The 15503-nt window shown below is 44.9% G+C and overlaps 1 protein-coding gene across 1 annotated transcript in view; it reads right to left on the minus strand.

Moving 5' to 3' along the window:
* Positions 1 to 632: 632 nt before the first annotated feature.
* LOC128710392 (uncharacterized) overlaps positions 633 to 15503 on the minus strand; it is a 49366-nt gene continuing 34495 nt past the window's right edge. The window contains exons 6-13 of the mRNA XM_053805449.1: positions 10936 to 11292; positions 3618 to 3826; positions 3222 to 3545; positions 2596 to 3154; positions 1582 to 2046; positions 1255 to 1496; positions 1026 to 1190; positions 633 to 929 (exon numbers count right to left, since the gene is read on the minus strand). Coding sequence (XP_053661424.1) covers positions 633 to 929; positions 1026 to 1190; positions 1255 to 1496; positions 1582 to 2046; positions 2596 to 3154; positions 3222 to 3545; positions 3618 to 3826; positions 10936 to 11292 — 2618 coding nt within the window. The remainder of the gene's footprint in view (positions 930 to 1025; positions 1191 to 1254; positions 1497 to 1581; positions 2047 to 2595; positions 3155 to 3221; positions 3546 to 3617; positions 3827 to 10935; positions 11293 to 15503) is intronic.

The raw sequence follows: 15503 nt of genomic DNA on the forward strand, positions 1-15503 counted from the left end.
TCTGATTACATTTGCTTACAGTCAGCTTCGCGACTAATGCTAATTAGATCATCGTTCATTTTCTTTTTCACTAGAGTTAGTTTGAATGGAACTATCGCTTCAATCCTGTTCGCAGATTGACGTTCTCTGATTCTTCACTAGGAGTGTTTTTATCTTGTGTAGTTGTTTAAGATCCTTGTTTTTTGTTTTTCTGTGTTGTTTCATGTTTCAAATTCTATTCCCTTATCCTGCTTTATCTCTGGCATTTTTCTTTGGAAATGAAGCTTATGGCTCCGGTACGGAATGAATAACCCTTACATACAACATATATGCTCTCGTAATAAGATTTGTTCACTAGTTTATCCCCATCATCTTGCTGCCTTCGTACTTTCTTTCTCTGTCTTGTTTTTTTCTTTCTTTCTCTATCTCGCGTATGACACTCTAAAATCACCTGTTAAGTTCTGACGTAAAAGTACAAATCGAACCACTCTGTGGTTGTTTTGTTTCTTAAATCTCTCACGTTTCGTATCTCGCTCTAACGCACCGTGTTTCTGCCCATCTCTATACTCCTACGTTTCCTTTCTGAACGCAAAACAAAGAAACCATCACATCTTTCACTCGAGGTCATTCGAGGTCCCGCTTACGACCTACGGTCACTCCGTGCTGACTTCAGCAGACTGCGCTTCGGTAGTTTCTTCGTGCTTCGCCACAGCAGTGGTGGTGTTAGCATCTTCGCTATCACCAACATCCGTGCAATCATCCAGCGGTACCGGAGTGACATTGCCGGACGGCTCAACCGATGTTGGCTCCTCCGGTGTCGGTTCGAGTGTTCCACCGGCACCGCAAGCACCGGACGGTCGCAACAGTGTGATGAAAATTGCACCACGCACAATACGCATCAGCTCAATCACCTGTGCCGTTGGTACTGCTTCGACCGACTCTTCATTGACCTGCGTGTGTATATGTGCGTGCGTCACATTGGGACGTGTGTGAAAAGATTGATACATCGTTTTGTTGCTTGTGTGTGCGATTTGCGAAACACTCACCATGATCAGTACGTCGCCCACGCGCAGTCGGCCATCGCGTGCCGCCACGCTGTCCCGGTAGATGGCGCTGATGATGGTGCGGATGCTGCCGTTGCGGCCCGTTTCCTGCTTTAGACTGAACCCTAGTCGACTGTTCCATCCTTTGTTCAGCTCCACAGTGAAAATCTGCCGTGTGAGATAAGGTTAGTGTTCTCGCATTGTTACATTAACGCGACATAAGCTCTGATACCTGATTTCCTTCACTGTCCGTACCGCAGCTCGCATTCAGATCGAACAGTTCGCGTTCCGTCGTTGGTGTGGCCGTGCTGAGCGTTGTACCAGCCGTGGCTGCCAAACTGGAATCGTCTGCATCCGGCGTTATCAGCGAGTCCTGCTGCTCTTGTGCACCGTCAACAGCTTGCATCAGTTCGTGCTGCTCTTCCTCGTCGCCCAACAGAGTAGCGCCCTTCCATTTCATTAGACTTTTCTTTCCTACGAGATGCGACAAAAAAGGGAGAGCTTAGCTAATGTAAAGAGCTTGGAGAAGCTGGAGAGCTGGACGGGAGCAAAAACACACCTCCTCGTTCGACTGCTTCCACCAACTCGGCCGCACCGACCCGTGCCGGTACGTTTACCGACGAGTAGAGGGGGGATTTGTGTGCAAAGTGCTGCACATATATCGCCTCCGTTTGGTCGCCAGCATGCAGATCCTGTTCGGTTTTGCACGCCACCAGGAACGTTTCGCACGGCAGACTGACAAAGTTTGGTCCGTCCGGGTCCGGACCGGCGAGACCGGGCGTACCGGGACCGGCCAAACCGTACCGCAACGGTGCGTTCAGTGCGTCACGGTCGAGATTGTTTAGCTGCTGTACGATGGCACCACCGCCGCTACCCAGTTGAAACCGTGCGCCGGCATCAAGATCGAGGAATGTTGGGCGCGGTCGTGGTCCATGCTCTTCACCGTTCGACTTTCTGTCCTCGCTGGCGACGATCGCATCGATCTCCTCATCGCAGTAGTACGAATCATCCAGATCGTCCATGGCTGTGTACATGCAAAAGGTTAGGGCGTGTGCGTGAGTGGTTTTGTGTGTGTGTGTTTGTTTGTTAGGGTGCGTGAGTGCAACAGTTAAGGGAAGATATTCAGTCTGTAGTTAGTTTGAAGTTATTAAAAAATTAATTAATCAATAATTGTCGGGAACGCAATATTTCTTCAAGCTGAAGCATTTAGAGGTTATATATCGAAGTTACAGACAAAGCAACTTCAAGTTAGCGTTGAACAAAGAGATTTTTTAGAAAAATGAATCATGTATCTTCATAGATTCGCGAGTGATCAGAGATCTTCATAGATCCTCAATGATTTACAGCGATTCGTGAATTCTGGAGGAATCTTTGATCTTAAGAATAAAGGCTTCAGTTCACACATTCATTCAGATTCGTTAATCTGAATCCGATTCAACAAAAACTAATGCAAACGTGTTTTTACATATCACTAGCACGAATTTCTTGGGAATCTGTGAAACGTTTGACTTGACCTGACCCTTTTTTTTGAGCTTCTGAGTGTATATCTTCCCTTAAGAACCGTGTGCGTTACCTTGACTGATGATAGTGGATGCATTGGAACAGCTATCGGAATAATTGCACAAATCGCTGGAATGCTGTTGTTGCTGCTGGAAACCATGATTGTCGAAGGCGGCTTGGTGCGCACCGACACGACGCAAACGTCGCGGAGAGTTCGTGTGGCTCGATGCCACCGACGAACCGGAACCGGCAGCCGCCCGATGGAACCGGTTGGCAGCGAGATCGGTTAGCAGATTGATTGCTTCCGGCCGTAGGAACAAACGCGCCCGACCCTTTACGCCGGACTCGATGGGCGAATGGGCGGAGAGCGGTGTCTGGGCCTGGTCGCGATACAACCGCAGCCGCACGACGTCCGCTGCTTGGCGTAGAAATATCACAGCCTCCTCGTGGGACATGGACGAAACCGGCACATCGTTGACAGCGACTATCTTGTCACCGGGCCGGATGCGCCCATCGCTAAGGGCCGGTTCACGCACCAGCGCCCTCACGTAGTGACCCAGCACGGATTCATCCTCCTTGCGCAGGGTGAATCCGAGCGAACCCTGCTGCTTCGTCAGTACGATCTCGAATTCCTACGCGATGGAACGAGAACGAATTGAATGCTTATATTTTAATTTGTAACAAATGTGGGTAGCTTACCCCACTGAAGCTGCTTTGCATGGGGTCGAGTGATGGCAGAAAGCCTGCTACGGATTGCAGCTGCGGATTCCTGGCATTGGTAGGAGGGAAGAAATGATGGATTTGATGCTGTTGCTGCTGCTGCTGCTGAAAGGGTATGCCAGCCGGGAGCGGTGACTGAGGTACCGAGTTTGATCCATGACCCTGTTCGTACGAGAGGGCATTGCGTAGCGGTGGTCTGGGTGGTTCGGTCGGTGGTGAAAGTTTCCGATACTGCTCGTCCTTCGGCCGGCAAACGGTGAGCGTTACGACGTTCGTCGCTTTGCGCAAAACTTCCAGGGCAAGCTGCATAATATCGCATGGAAGCGCACGTTTAACAGACGGGCCATCGGGGAAGAGAGGCGTGCGAATACTTACGTAGTTTGTGAGTCCTGTCAGTGGGACACCGTTCGCCTCTAGAAGGATGTCTCCTGGTTGGAGCATCCCCGTCGCCCATGCTGCCTGGTGTGGAAAGAGCCGTTTGATGCGTATCAGTCCCGGGTACGGTGCGGACGAGTCGGTCCCACCCGACACCGAAAAGCCGAGGCCCCGCGAACCCTTGGACACCTGGACGAAGAATATGGAATCTGTGGGACGGGAAGAATAATGGGTAATTTTAGTTAGCTTGTGTAAAAATGCGAATAAACATCTAAATGAGTTCTAGATGCCCAGTGATATCAGTTTTTTTCACCATACGCACGTGGAGTCAGTATTTCGATTCCATCTATCTACTGATGCGTTTAAATTTGCCTTAAAATTACTGATGCACTACACCGTAATCAATAAGTTCAAATACAATTTCAAAATACAATAAAAAAAAACGAGATAATATTTGTTGTTTCTGGTTTTTCCTATTGGAAGCAATGCTTTTATAGATCGTTTGCAGCATAATCTTCAAAAAAATCCCGTACAATTCACTCTACTTCAGACGAGCTTCAAATGTTGCTCGAGCCAGTAGCTAGTGGCATGTACTATTTGCATGGGAATTTTGACCGAGTTTGGAAAGTTACCTTCTTGAACTGGTCCTAATTGATGTCCTTGTATTCGTAGAGAATCGACATCATACAGAACCAAGCAAAACGTCAACAGAATTCAAATTCTGGAAGCTTGGATTCCACAAATTTGTGTCGAAAAAGTCGGTTAAATAGATCAGCAGCCAAATTTGGACAGAATTCCTGTAAATCCTGGTGCACCGTCCTGTTGGCACGCGTAGTGCTCATCTCTGTAGCAGTTTCGGAGACCGGAGGCAACAACCTGTTCCTAAAAAAACTAAGTCTTAAAGTACGTTGCGTTAAATCTGACCTTGATTTTCAAAGAATACCAAAGGAGATGTCCACAGTTGGAGACTGCCCCACAGAGAATGTATTTGGGAAACGTGGGATGTTCATATTGGAATCAGAAATTCCATGTGGCTACTGCATCACGATAAGTAACAGTCTCGTACGGAAAAATGAATTCTTCATCCCACCCCATGCGCAAAGAGGAAAATCTATGCTCGATGCAACTTCTTTGTACTGATCCCTTTGAAAGAACAGCAACTGAAAAATGTCAACACCTAGCACATTTTAAAAGCGAATATGTGTAGTTAAAACTGACAACAATATCAGGACAGAGTATGCGTAGGGCGCAACAATAATGACGCATACTTGACGATGCAAATTTGTGTTCGAACTTATTGATCACATTCTACAAGATTACATCAGTCTGCGTATCGGTAGACAGTAAAATATAAATGTATTCCTACAAATCTTTGCATTATTCCTCGTTAACGTCAAGTCAACGAAATAGTTCTGGTCTATTCCAGACCTTCAAATTCCACCAACCAAGTAGACGTTTAGCGTATGTTCCTGCTGGATCGCCGGACGCCCGGTCGTGTTTGAAGAGAATCACTTAACGTCACTTAAAAAGAAACGGTTATTACCCGACTACACATAAACGATATATCGGACATAAAAAAGAGTGTCAGAAACGTAATGTACTGGCGAGCGTACGGAGCGAAAAATGTGTCGTGAATGGATCCGAACAAACCTTGTACGGTATGTTGAACAGCAGTTTGTGCACTAGAGGCAACCCCATTATGCTTTCTGTGGTATTACTTCTGCTCGAGCTATAAAAGAGCAGTATTTGTCGATAGTAGGTGTATTATCCAACCCCACGGAACAGGCACCAGTGGCTGGTCCTTCAATCGTCTCAACACTTTGACATCACCTTTCTCATCTCCAGCCATTCGGGTACCACCACTCGGCGTCATTTCGTGCGGGACAACCACGGAGGATGGAGGAAAAGTCATAATAACTCCCATAACTTCCCACCAGACTTTCTGGCTGCTGTTTGTATTCTTAATTTGCACCGCACGACGGTGCCAGCGGCGACACATTTGTAGTTTGGAGCTACGGGTAGTAGGTGAAGTACACCGTATTAGGTGCCATTTTATGTTTTGTTTGTTGTTTCTAGAGAGGATATTTTTTGTGGAAGTTCATTTCCATTGTACAAATTCGTTGTTTTGTACCGGGGCGGAAATAAAGAATTATCATGTGTTGTATATGTGCATGAAACAGACGGTTGGGTAATTTGAGTTCTCGAGACTATTTGTTCTTACAAAAGCTCAACCTCACCGCGTAATTGTGGCTGCATAATTGCATTTTTGAAGAGCCTGCGTTTAAAACAGTTATTCAATCGCAGTTCTATTTCTAGCTACAAGCAAAAACTTAAAATTGATTTCGTCAATATGAAAGCCCTGTGTCCCACCAAGAAAGATACAATCCCTTTAGCAAAAGTAAAAATTATCCTCACTGGTCAGGAAATGAAAGATGATTGGCTGAAGCGACTCCAAACGCTCACGAACATCGACAGTGCATGATTTTCTGGCGAACTTTTGCATCCGGCAAACGTGCGCTGAGATATTTTTTATTTTTGTCAATTTGTGTGAATTTCTTGGCCGTGCTGTGCGTCAGCTGGTAAGGTGCTTCAGTACGGTTCTTTCTTTTAGCGAAATGTCGGAGTCACGTGCAGGACGAAGGAGTTGACAGACTTCCGTGCACCGTACCCTTTTAAGACTCCGGAAGGTAGAGGCAGAGAATGGCCTAAGAGGGGGAGGTTAGAATTCGATTTCCGGTGGTCAACTCTATTGCATTTCTTTGTGGACGCTCTTTTCTTCTCCTACGCTGTTCTTCACCCGTCCGGAAAGATGGCATTGGGGTTTTGAAGGTTGACATTTTAGGGAAGATACAGTTGAAAATATACCTTTTTCCCAGATATTTCCAAACTGCCGTTGAAAATTTGCACCTGTGCGCACAACTTCTTCTCCACCAAAGAAGATATTTCTGGAGTGTGGTGAATTTTTGCTACTAAAAAAACCCCTCGAAAAACGTCACTCACACACGGAAACACAAGCAAAGCATAAGTTAAAATCGGATACAAAAACAACTCGCTTGCTAAAATTACTGCACCTGGGTATAGCCCGTTAGTGCGACGGCCGAAATAAAAGTGCTCATAAAACATGAGCACCTGAGTGCTGCTTCACTTACGGCTCGGTGCATGCAAAAGCACTCTGGTGTGTGGTACCCACCCTGGCTCACATCCACCCCTTTCCGGATGGATGTATTGAATTGGGTGTGCACGTTGTGGCGCTCAAGGACCGAATGGGATTAGGGTGCTTTCATTTATTACGTAACGCAAACATGATCAATTTTCGATCAACTTCCCCTCCTACTGTAACAATACGCCCCTCTATTAGTTACGTAGTTGGCCGTCGACTCTCCCTGTTGTTTTAAAAAATTTAAAAGAAATAATCTTTCTTTTTTTGTAGTCAACTCCATTGCATCGAATTTCGACAATAGCAAAATGAAACAAACTTACTGCGTGATAAATTTTAATATTGTCACCAGACTGATTAGGTAAATCGATGCTTATACTTTGAAACGGTTTTAAGATGATCTTTTGATTGTTTTCAACCAGTCTGTATCTTTCATCAATATAATTGGCATTACAGGGTGGCATCGTAGAAGTGATACATTTATTCGAGTGCTCCTATATTGTGTTTTCTGTCACTGTGTGTCAAAAAACTTGGGTATATTTTGACAAATTGCCTTGTTTACAATTTATACATAAACGTACACTTAGTGTTTACTTAGAAAATTGACGGCTCAACCAACAAAACTACTCCCGACAGAGTGACCAGATTTCACTTGCTGCTGAAAACGCACGCAGGCCACACCACAACATCATCCTTTTGGACAAAAAATGGTTTAGTTTGGAGGCAGCTTTGAATCAACAGAATGATCGTGTTTATGGAGCATATAATCGGGATATACCAGCCGATAAAAGAGCAGTCGAGTGGTATTAAAATGCGTCAGCGGTGTTGGTTTGCGTAGCTATCTCGACAATAGGGAAGTAGCTGCTTATGAAATGCGACAAAAAGTTAAATTTGGTCGAGTTCTAGAGACGGTTATATAAGATATGGGACGAAATGCCGGATAACGTTGTGCGTGCGGCCTGTCACGCATTGCAAAAGCGCCTTCAGAAGGTTATCAAATGCAAAGGTGAAAGATTGGAAATAAATTATGTCAAATACTAGTTTAGTACTAAAATATGTTATTTAAATCAATTCCGAAGATAAATCAAACCTGGTTTTAATTGTATTTCATAAACAAAGTGTATCACTTCTTCGATGCCACCCTGTATAGACATGGACCAGCCTAACTAAACCTAGGCTCCAGTTCCAAAGAAGTTATCTTCCAGAAAACACTTCGAATCCATATCATAACCACGATAGATCCCAAACAGAAGAGCAGAAAACACTTCGAATCCATATCATAACCACGACAGATCCCAAACAGAAGAGCATTTTCCATTCGTTTATTATCAATCGCAAAAGAAACTCGCTTGGGAGCTCACACTACATTGTACCCAGGAAAATCGATGTCCTCCAGTAAGAACAAGAATTCGTTCGGAACAAATTTTTTTATCAGCACTTTCAGTCATGCTTTTGGGTGATTATCTGCATTATGTCCACCTTGCAATAGTAGATCTTCACCCTTTCGTCTGTTAGACGGATTTACCGATGAAACGATGGAGTTATTTTGCCCTTGGTATTAATCTTTTGTCACATTATTCGTCACATTTTTGATCACAGTTGTAAAAGTTGCTCGAAAAGCTTTGTGGAACTTGGCACTATTAGAATCAACTATTTTCAGCTGATATGCCGACTACAAACACGGTCATACAAGCATCGATCATGATGCCGCACGTTTCAGTTGTGGAAAATCGATCATTGTTCTTAGAAGGAGAGCCCGAAACCAAAATGATGTTTAATAATTAATTGGTGTATTAATAATGTTGCAGTTTCATAGTTTAGTTTTTATCTTTGAAAGCAACAAAAGGTAATGTTTTAATTTTAAATCAGCCGGTTAATTATTTCTTGTGAATTTTGTCTTTCTCCACGTTTGTTCACGTTAGATCAAACGTCTTGATGATTCTAAGACCGAATAAAGATCTTTAAGCAGAATACATCTTTTATGAGTCGATATGTGACAATGAGTGTCATTTGGATCGATCACTACACACCTGAATCCAAAAATCAAGAGCTAAGTAGACATTAGAATATATCAAGATCGAAAATCTTGACTTTTAAACATCAACTAGTAGATAGATGGCTAGGAATTTGTTTGTAAATAACTAAAATAAGCTAATTTTCCGTAAATACGCTATGAAGCGGAAATGTATGTTCCATCTTATTGTATGTTATTTAACGAAAAGTTGAACCACCCCTCCCCCTAATTAACAAATCGTAACACTGATACTAACCCTTCCTCTTCCACCAAGCCAATTCAGCGTTACGTAATAAATGGATGTTCCCTTAGTTCGAGCTGGCTTAACGGCCGGAGAAAAGTAACCAAACAACACTGGTTGCAGTTTACACACCCCCACGGACCCGATCATCAACACCAACCCCATTCGCGCCGAACTTCATCTGGTCTGGCTCGTTTAAATACAATAACGCAACCCTCGAAGGGTCGAACGATTATAACTTCTAATGCGGCTGGGGTCGAGGGTGAGTGGAATTGTAAATAACGCCACCTCTTGCTGATCTAAAAGCTTGTCCGGTATGTTTTACATGACTCGAGAAGGGTTTTTTTCTGGTTTCTTGTTTGTTGTTGCGATAAATTAAACACATTAAACACGCGCGAATAAATGCTCGTAGACAAACTGCAATTAAAAGTATTAAGCCCTGCCCGGCACATACCGCAACGGTATCACATATTTCCTCGCGGCTCCCCCGCGGTTGGTTAGTTCGGTATTGTATCGTTCCGGGAAATTTGCCAACCCCCACCGTCCCAAAAACAGACAGCTACAGGTTCGCCGGTTTTACACACTCATTTACTACTCGTTAATGACGCCCGTTTCGCGTCTCGGTGTAACACTTGTTGACGCATTCGGATAAAGTATTGCCCAAAATCCTTCTCCTTACATCTGCACTCCCGGTGTTCCAAGAAAACCTAGAAGCTCGTCCAAAGGGTACACGCACACGGCACACAAACAGCGCGAAGGCATAAAAATAAAACCAAGTGCAATTTCAACCCACTTTCTTCCATTGTTGCCGGGCGGGCTTTATGCGCGAAGAGCAGCAGCGCAAACATAAATCACGGCTAACCGAAATCGCGAACACCACTCCGGTTGTTTCGCGTTTTTCTTTCTCTTGGAGAGCAAACGTCTAAACAAGAATCCTTATGAATGCGCGGCGCACCGTGTACCAACTGTTTTGTGGGGACAGCCGGGTTCCGGGCCACTCGCTGGCTTGTTGGAACATTTTGTTTTATTTATCCTGACGGATGTAACTGTTTATAGGAATGGAATAAATTGGATTGGTTTGAATTACACATGCACGGTCCCCCCGTTGATCCCTTGCGCTGAGCGTACCAAAAAAAAAAACCCCACTGTCGGGATCATCTTTTCTACGGTGGGCGTGAAGACACCAAAAAATATGTAGACCACCTCATTCCACCCAAAAAAAAAAAAACCTGTGCGCGCGTCAAGGCGATGCCACCGGCTGGTTGGTGAATCTCATTTTCTTCCAAAATGTTCGTTGGGCGGTCGGGAATTGATGCTGCCCCTTCTGTCGCTGCATGCTTCGTGGTTGAAGATGCCAAGAACTTCAACCGTTCCAGCAGGAAGTGGAAGTGGAAAGCAACGCACACACAACCAAAAAAAATGTATATAGAACGAGAGCACAGACCAGCGGACGCAGATCGCTATCTGGTTCTGTAGGCGAAACCGTTTGGTTGTTGAATCTGGCAGATAGGACGTTGATGCGGCCCGTTCTTATTTCTGCTTTCCATAACGGCAGGCCATGAAATGTAGGCTTCCGCTTCTGCTGGGCACTGACAAGGGACAAGGGAAAGTAACACAAAAAAAAATGCCCCTGTTCAATTTCAATTCCAAATGTCTTTCTTTTAGTATGGTTTTTGTACTATCCCGAGGCTCTCAGAATCAATCCATTTTATGGTGTGTGTATGTGTGTGTGTGTGCTTGCGCCTGTTCTTGTTATCCGTGCCAATCCAATCGCTACAAGAAAGGCAAACTAAATGGCGAACAAAAGTAAAAAAAAACCCTCGGCGCGCCAACACGCCCTCCTATCTGGAACGCAAATGTTTGAAAACCTCTTGGCGGCGACACGGCCACTTTAAAGTGTGCTTACCTTTGGTAATGAAACTGTACGGTCCCAGCACGAGCTGGCCGGTGTTGGTGCTGTGCGTCCAGCATGGTTGCGCTTGCGGTTGTTCACCCTGTTGCACTGAGCCGGCGGACGGACCGACGCACTCCGCCGGAAGTTGCTGGCATGGCGCCGGGGTGGCAATGTTGGAGGATGAGTTCGAGGCCAATATCTCGATGTACTGCGTTTCGTGCATCAGCAGCAATGGTGGTGGTAGATCGTCCTCCGGAGAACGTTCGCTACCGTAACCCTGATCGCATCCAGCATCGATCGCTGTCCGGTGCAGTGGCAGCTTCAGCTGTAGATTTGCCACGATCGGTTGCTGGCCGCTGCCACAAGCTTCTAAAACCCGCGTAACATGTAAACAAAAAACAAAATCAAACGATTAGTTTCTTCTTCTTGTGCCTCTTTCATATCTAAGGGTAATGACGACCTGGTAAGGTATGGAATGGTATGGAAAGGTTGTCTTATTACTGAGTCTTAATGTTGGGTGAATCTGGATGAATCTTTGAAATTTATGAAAGGATCTGAATCTCTATTCCAAAGATTCATTAACAATCCAGATTCACGATTCCTCATAGATTCATGACACATGTCAGGTGATGGTAAATGGAAAACTCTTAGGGCCCTTTGCTACCACGAAGGTTTTGCACCATGAAGATGGGTTAGTTTGTCCACTCTTCACCCTAGCGTTAAAGAGGGTCATCCGCCACTCACAGGTGAATGCTTCGGGGACCATCTTCTATAAGTCAATCCAGATTCTGGCATGCGCTGATCATATAGACATCATTGATTTATGGCTCTCTTACGTAACGGATGTGTAACAGGAGATCGAGTAGGCTGCGGAAAACCTCGGATTGGAGATTAACAAGGCAAACCCCGAGATACTGGTGGTACCAGCAACGGCTCTGCGAACAAATTCTAATTAACGCAGGGGTGACGTCCATATAGGTAATCACACTTTCGGAGTAGTCTCAAATTTTATCTTGAGTCCAAGATCAAGGGCCGACAATAATATTTATGTAAAGATATGCGCTGGGATGTAGGCAGCCTGACAGTCTTTCTACAGTCTTAGGACTCTCTATTCAAAATATTTTCGGCGACGAACGAAACTGGGTTCGTCTATATAGTTTCAGTACTCACATACACCTCTGAGAGGTGGATTTAGTTCAAAACAGAAGAGACACTCCTAGTCGCGTTCTAGAGGAAGATCCTCGGAAGGATTTTTGGGCCCGTATATGTGGAAAGACAATGGAGGAGCCGAGAAAGAGTTGAATGACGAACTCTATAAGCTGTACGATGAACTCACTGCCTTACATTGGAATAGACTAGTCAGGCTCCGGTGGGCTGTTCACGTCATGAGAATGACACCGGACGACCCACCCCGTAAAGCTTTTCAGGTCGTCCACATGGACAGAGGAGGCGTGCTAGGCCCAAATTGAGATGGACTGATGGCGTTGATGCGTCTACCAGAAAGGTTCAATGCGTGATTTAGATGACTCCCGCAGCAGGACATGACCGCGAAACGGATTATTTTCATTCGTTTTGCTCCTGATGTATTTTCTTTTATACAAACGAAAACAGGAGAAGCATTCGATTGCGTAAACCGATAGTGGTGACTTTTTTGCTAGCAACTAGTTTAGTTTATAATTCGTACATACATGCAAACTTTTAAATCTCTAAACTTTTTTGAAAATGTTCTGTTTACTGATGTTCTGTTTACAACTAACTGAAACTGTACAAAAATTCTTATTTCAAAAGTCAAACAAAAATCCTTTAATAATGTTTCTGGAGATATACATTAAACTATGAGGACATTATTAAACATAAATATGTTAAAGGATTCATGAATCTATGAGGATCCGACTCATGGTTTCAATGATTCCTCACTAAAGTTTTCTATGGATGACTCTTTTCCAAAGATTCATTAAGCACAGCACTACAAAGCTGCTTAAATTACAACTTTAATTTGAAGAGCTAAATCTTTACGCAAAACCTCCTAAAGGATGACACATTGAACTCCCCGCAGTTTAAGCGGTCACGTGAAGCAATGATGATAATGATGCTGGATGTGAAACACCACACACCAAAACGTCCCTCCACAAAACGGCACATAATCCAGTGGCATGTAAACTTTGCCGTCTCGTGTTGCTAAAACTAATGGGAGCAACTTTAGCCCGCAGGATCCACACACGCCCACGCTCAGCTGTGTCTGCGGGCTCGGAGCGCAAACTGGGCTAAAAACCCATTGGTTTCCATTTATCCTCTAAAATGGTGGTAAAATTACCGCCTCAAACTTTGGTAACTTAAATTTCATGCTAGCCATACCGTAAGGCTAGTTGAGTAGTGACACGCTTTGCAAGTCGCTAGGAGACGGAGTTGGTCTCAAACTACCATTCTTAAGCACATCCATATGCTGAAGAATCTTGGATGATATGGAAGTCGCATGAAAGCAGAGAAGAAAAAACCATTCCACCAGGCCCTGTGTGCGTGATCTTGCTGGAACTGAGGGAGTCAGTGATACCCCAACTATTGTGATGCGAGCTCCACGAACTCCATGGTGTGGAAAGTTCGAAAGGCTAGCGCAAAAGTTCGGTGCGTTGCTATTGTGCCCGGAATTGCGCCTCGCTATAGTAACCCTTCCACGTACAAGTGGATCTGGCTACCGTACAATCTGATCCCGGGCAAAAGGACCAGTAGGTGGTTCCAGCAGGTTCGGAACGACAGTGTGAAGTACAATCGCGTCGGTCGACTCGGGGCTGTGCCGGTAGAAACTTTTCGCCCAATCCCTACACATATAGTGGCCCCGGTTCAGGAATGTTCACCCTACGTCCTGCTTTGCTGGACTTAATGGGCACGTGAGCGTTACGTTAGATTTATAGTGTCTTTCAATATTCGGCAAATTATACGACACAGACTAGAGCACGAGCTGGTTGTAACATATTTTTTTAGGGCACTTGAACTTTCGGTGCTTTCATGCGCAAGGTGCCTCTTTCCGTGTGTTTTCGGGCAGATAATAACATTCATGGCGAACTGTTGGTGTTCGTGGCGAACGGGCGAGTTACTGTAACTATTCCCGGTGCAGTTAAAACGAAGGACGTCCGTACAGCCCCGTACTGTCTGCTTCACCAAACGGAGCGATTCTTTAAATCCTAGAGCAGCGTCACCGTTTCCAAGAGTCTGTTCATGGTGAGTTCACGTCAATAGCACCATTACTGCTTCCTTACTGCAATGGGTAACAGCGTAACGAAACGAAAATAAGAAAACTGATTCCACCATTCAGACGAAAGGTGCCACTGTGCGGGCACTGATGTCTGCTTTCGCCAACTATTTACCCGGCGCTGCGGTGTGCAACTAAGTTTGCCATCGAAATTCCCGCACTAGGACTAGGATTGACAGGAAACCATGTGGCGAAGTACAAATAGCATCAGCTTTCACCCCGGGAAGCCAGCATCCCATTCCGGCAACCACTTCGGATTGCGACCTATATTGGGCACCGCACCGGCAGTGGCACATTTACGCGTAACTGCAGCTTTTACCCGATGGCTGCCCGTCGATAGTAACGTTTCCAACGGCTTCCTGTTTGCCGCTCGTGAATGCACGCGTGTGGGGAGTGGAAATTCTATTTCCAATTCTTCGCCCGGTAGGGGTAGTAAGCTTCCTGCTTCTGTGCCGACTGTTTGCGGCTGGACAGGGGGTTGTGTGTATACGGCTTTGGTCGATATTCATTTGAAGAAGGGGGAGTAAAAAAAAACTCTCATCCTCCTGTACACAGTGTTTCCGGTGGACGCACACATCCTTGTGCTGTCGGGACCGATACGGGGATGGTTTTTTTTTTTGTTGCTAAAAAGGAACTTGCCAGAGAAAATATTCGTTCGAACGAGGGTTTTGCCGCACGCTGTGAAGACGCGATCAATGATGCATGGGGAAGCTTATAAACCCATCCGGTAAGCTGCTGGTTATGTTGATTTCAATTTCCATCGATTTCAGCCGTGGGCGAATACGGTCATTTCACTTTCATTCTAATGGCCTTTTGAGAGGAATATTGCTTTCGGAATGTTGCAAAGGAGCTATTATTTGTGAACAGTTTTGTTGTTTCGTAATAGCTTTTTGATACAATGTGAAACACATCAAGTAGCTTCAACTTCTTTCTGTCGCTCATTGTTACTCCATTCATTGTGCAATCGTTTCTGATTTGAATTGATGTTGCATCTAGCGATGAAAAAGAAATGTATAGCAAATAGCCAGTCCGCGTTACCGTTTGCCTATAAATTGAATTTCAAACCATGACCATCAGTCTCAACCACTGCTGGTATAATGATGGCTCAACTCGGTCGAAATTAAAGTCACCAAAGAAAGCAGTCCGACCGTGGGTCCAACCGGAGTGAGTCACATACTATTGACAGCAGCAGAAGCTACGCTTCCGTACTGCTGTTCCGTGCTTAAGAAAAAGGAAAAAGACTAAAATTGGATAAATGAAAAGAAGATACAAACCACCCAACCCCCCGTTGTCGTAGCCAATTAGGAAAATCAAAATCAATTATCGCGTAAAG

Source organism: Anopheles marshallii, chromosome X (genome assembly GCF_943734725.1).
Source record: "Anopheles marshallii chromosome X, idAnoMarsDA_429_01, whole genome shotgun sequence".
Lineage (NCBI taxonomy): Eukaryota > Metazoa > Arthropoda > Insecta > Diptera > Culicidae > Anopheles > Anopheles marshallii.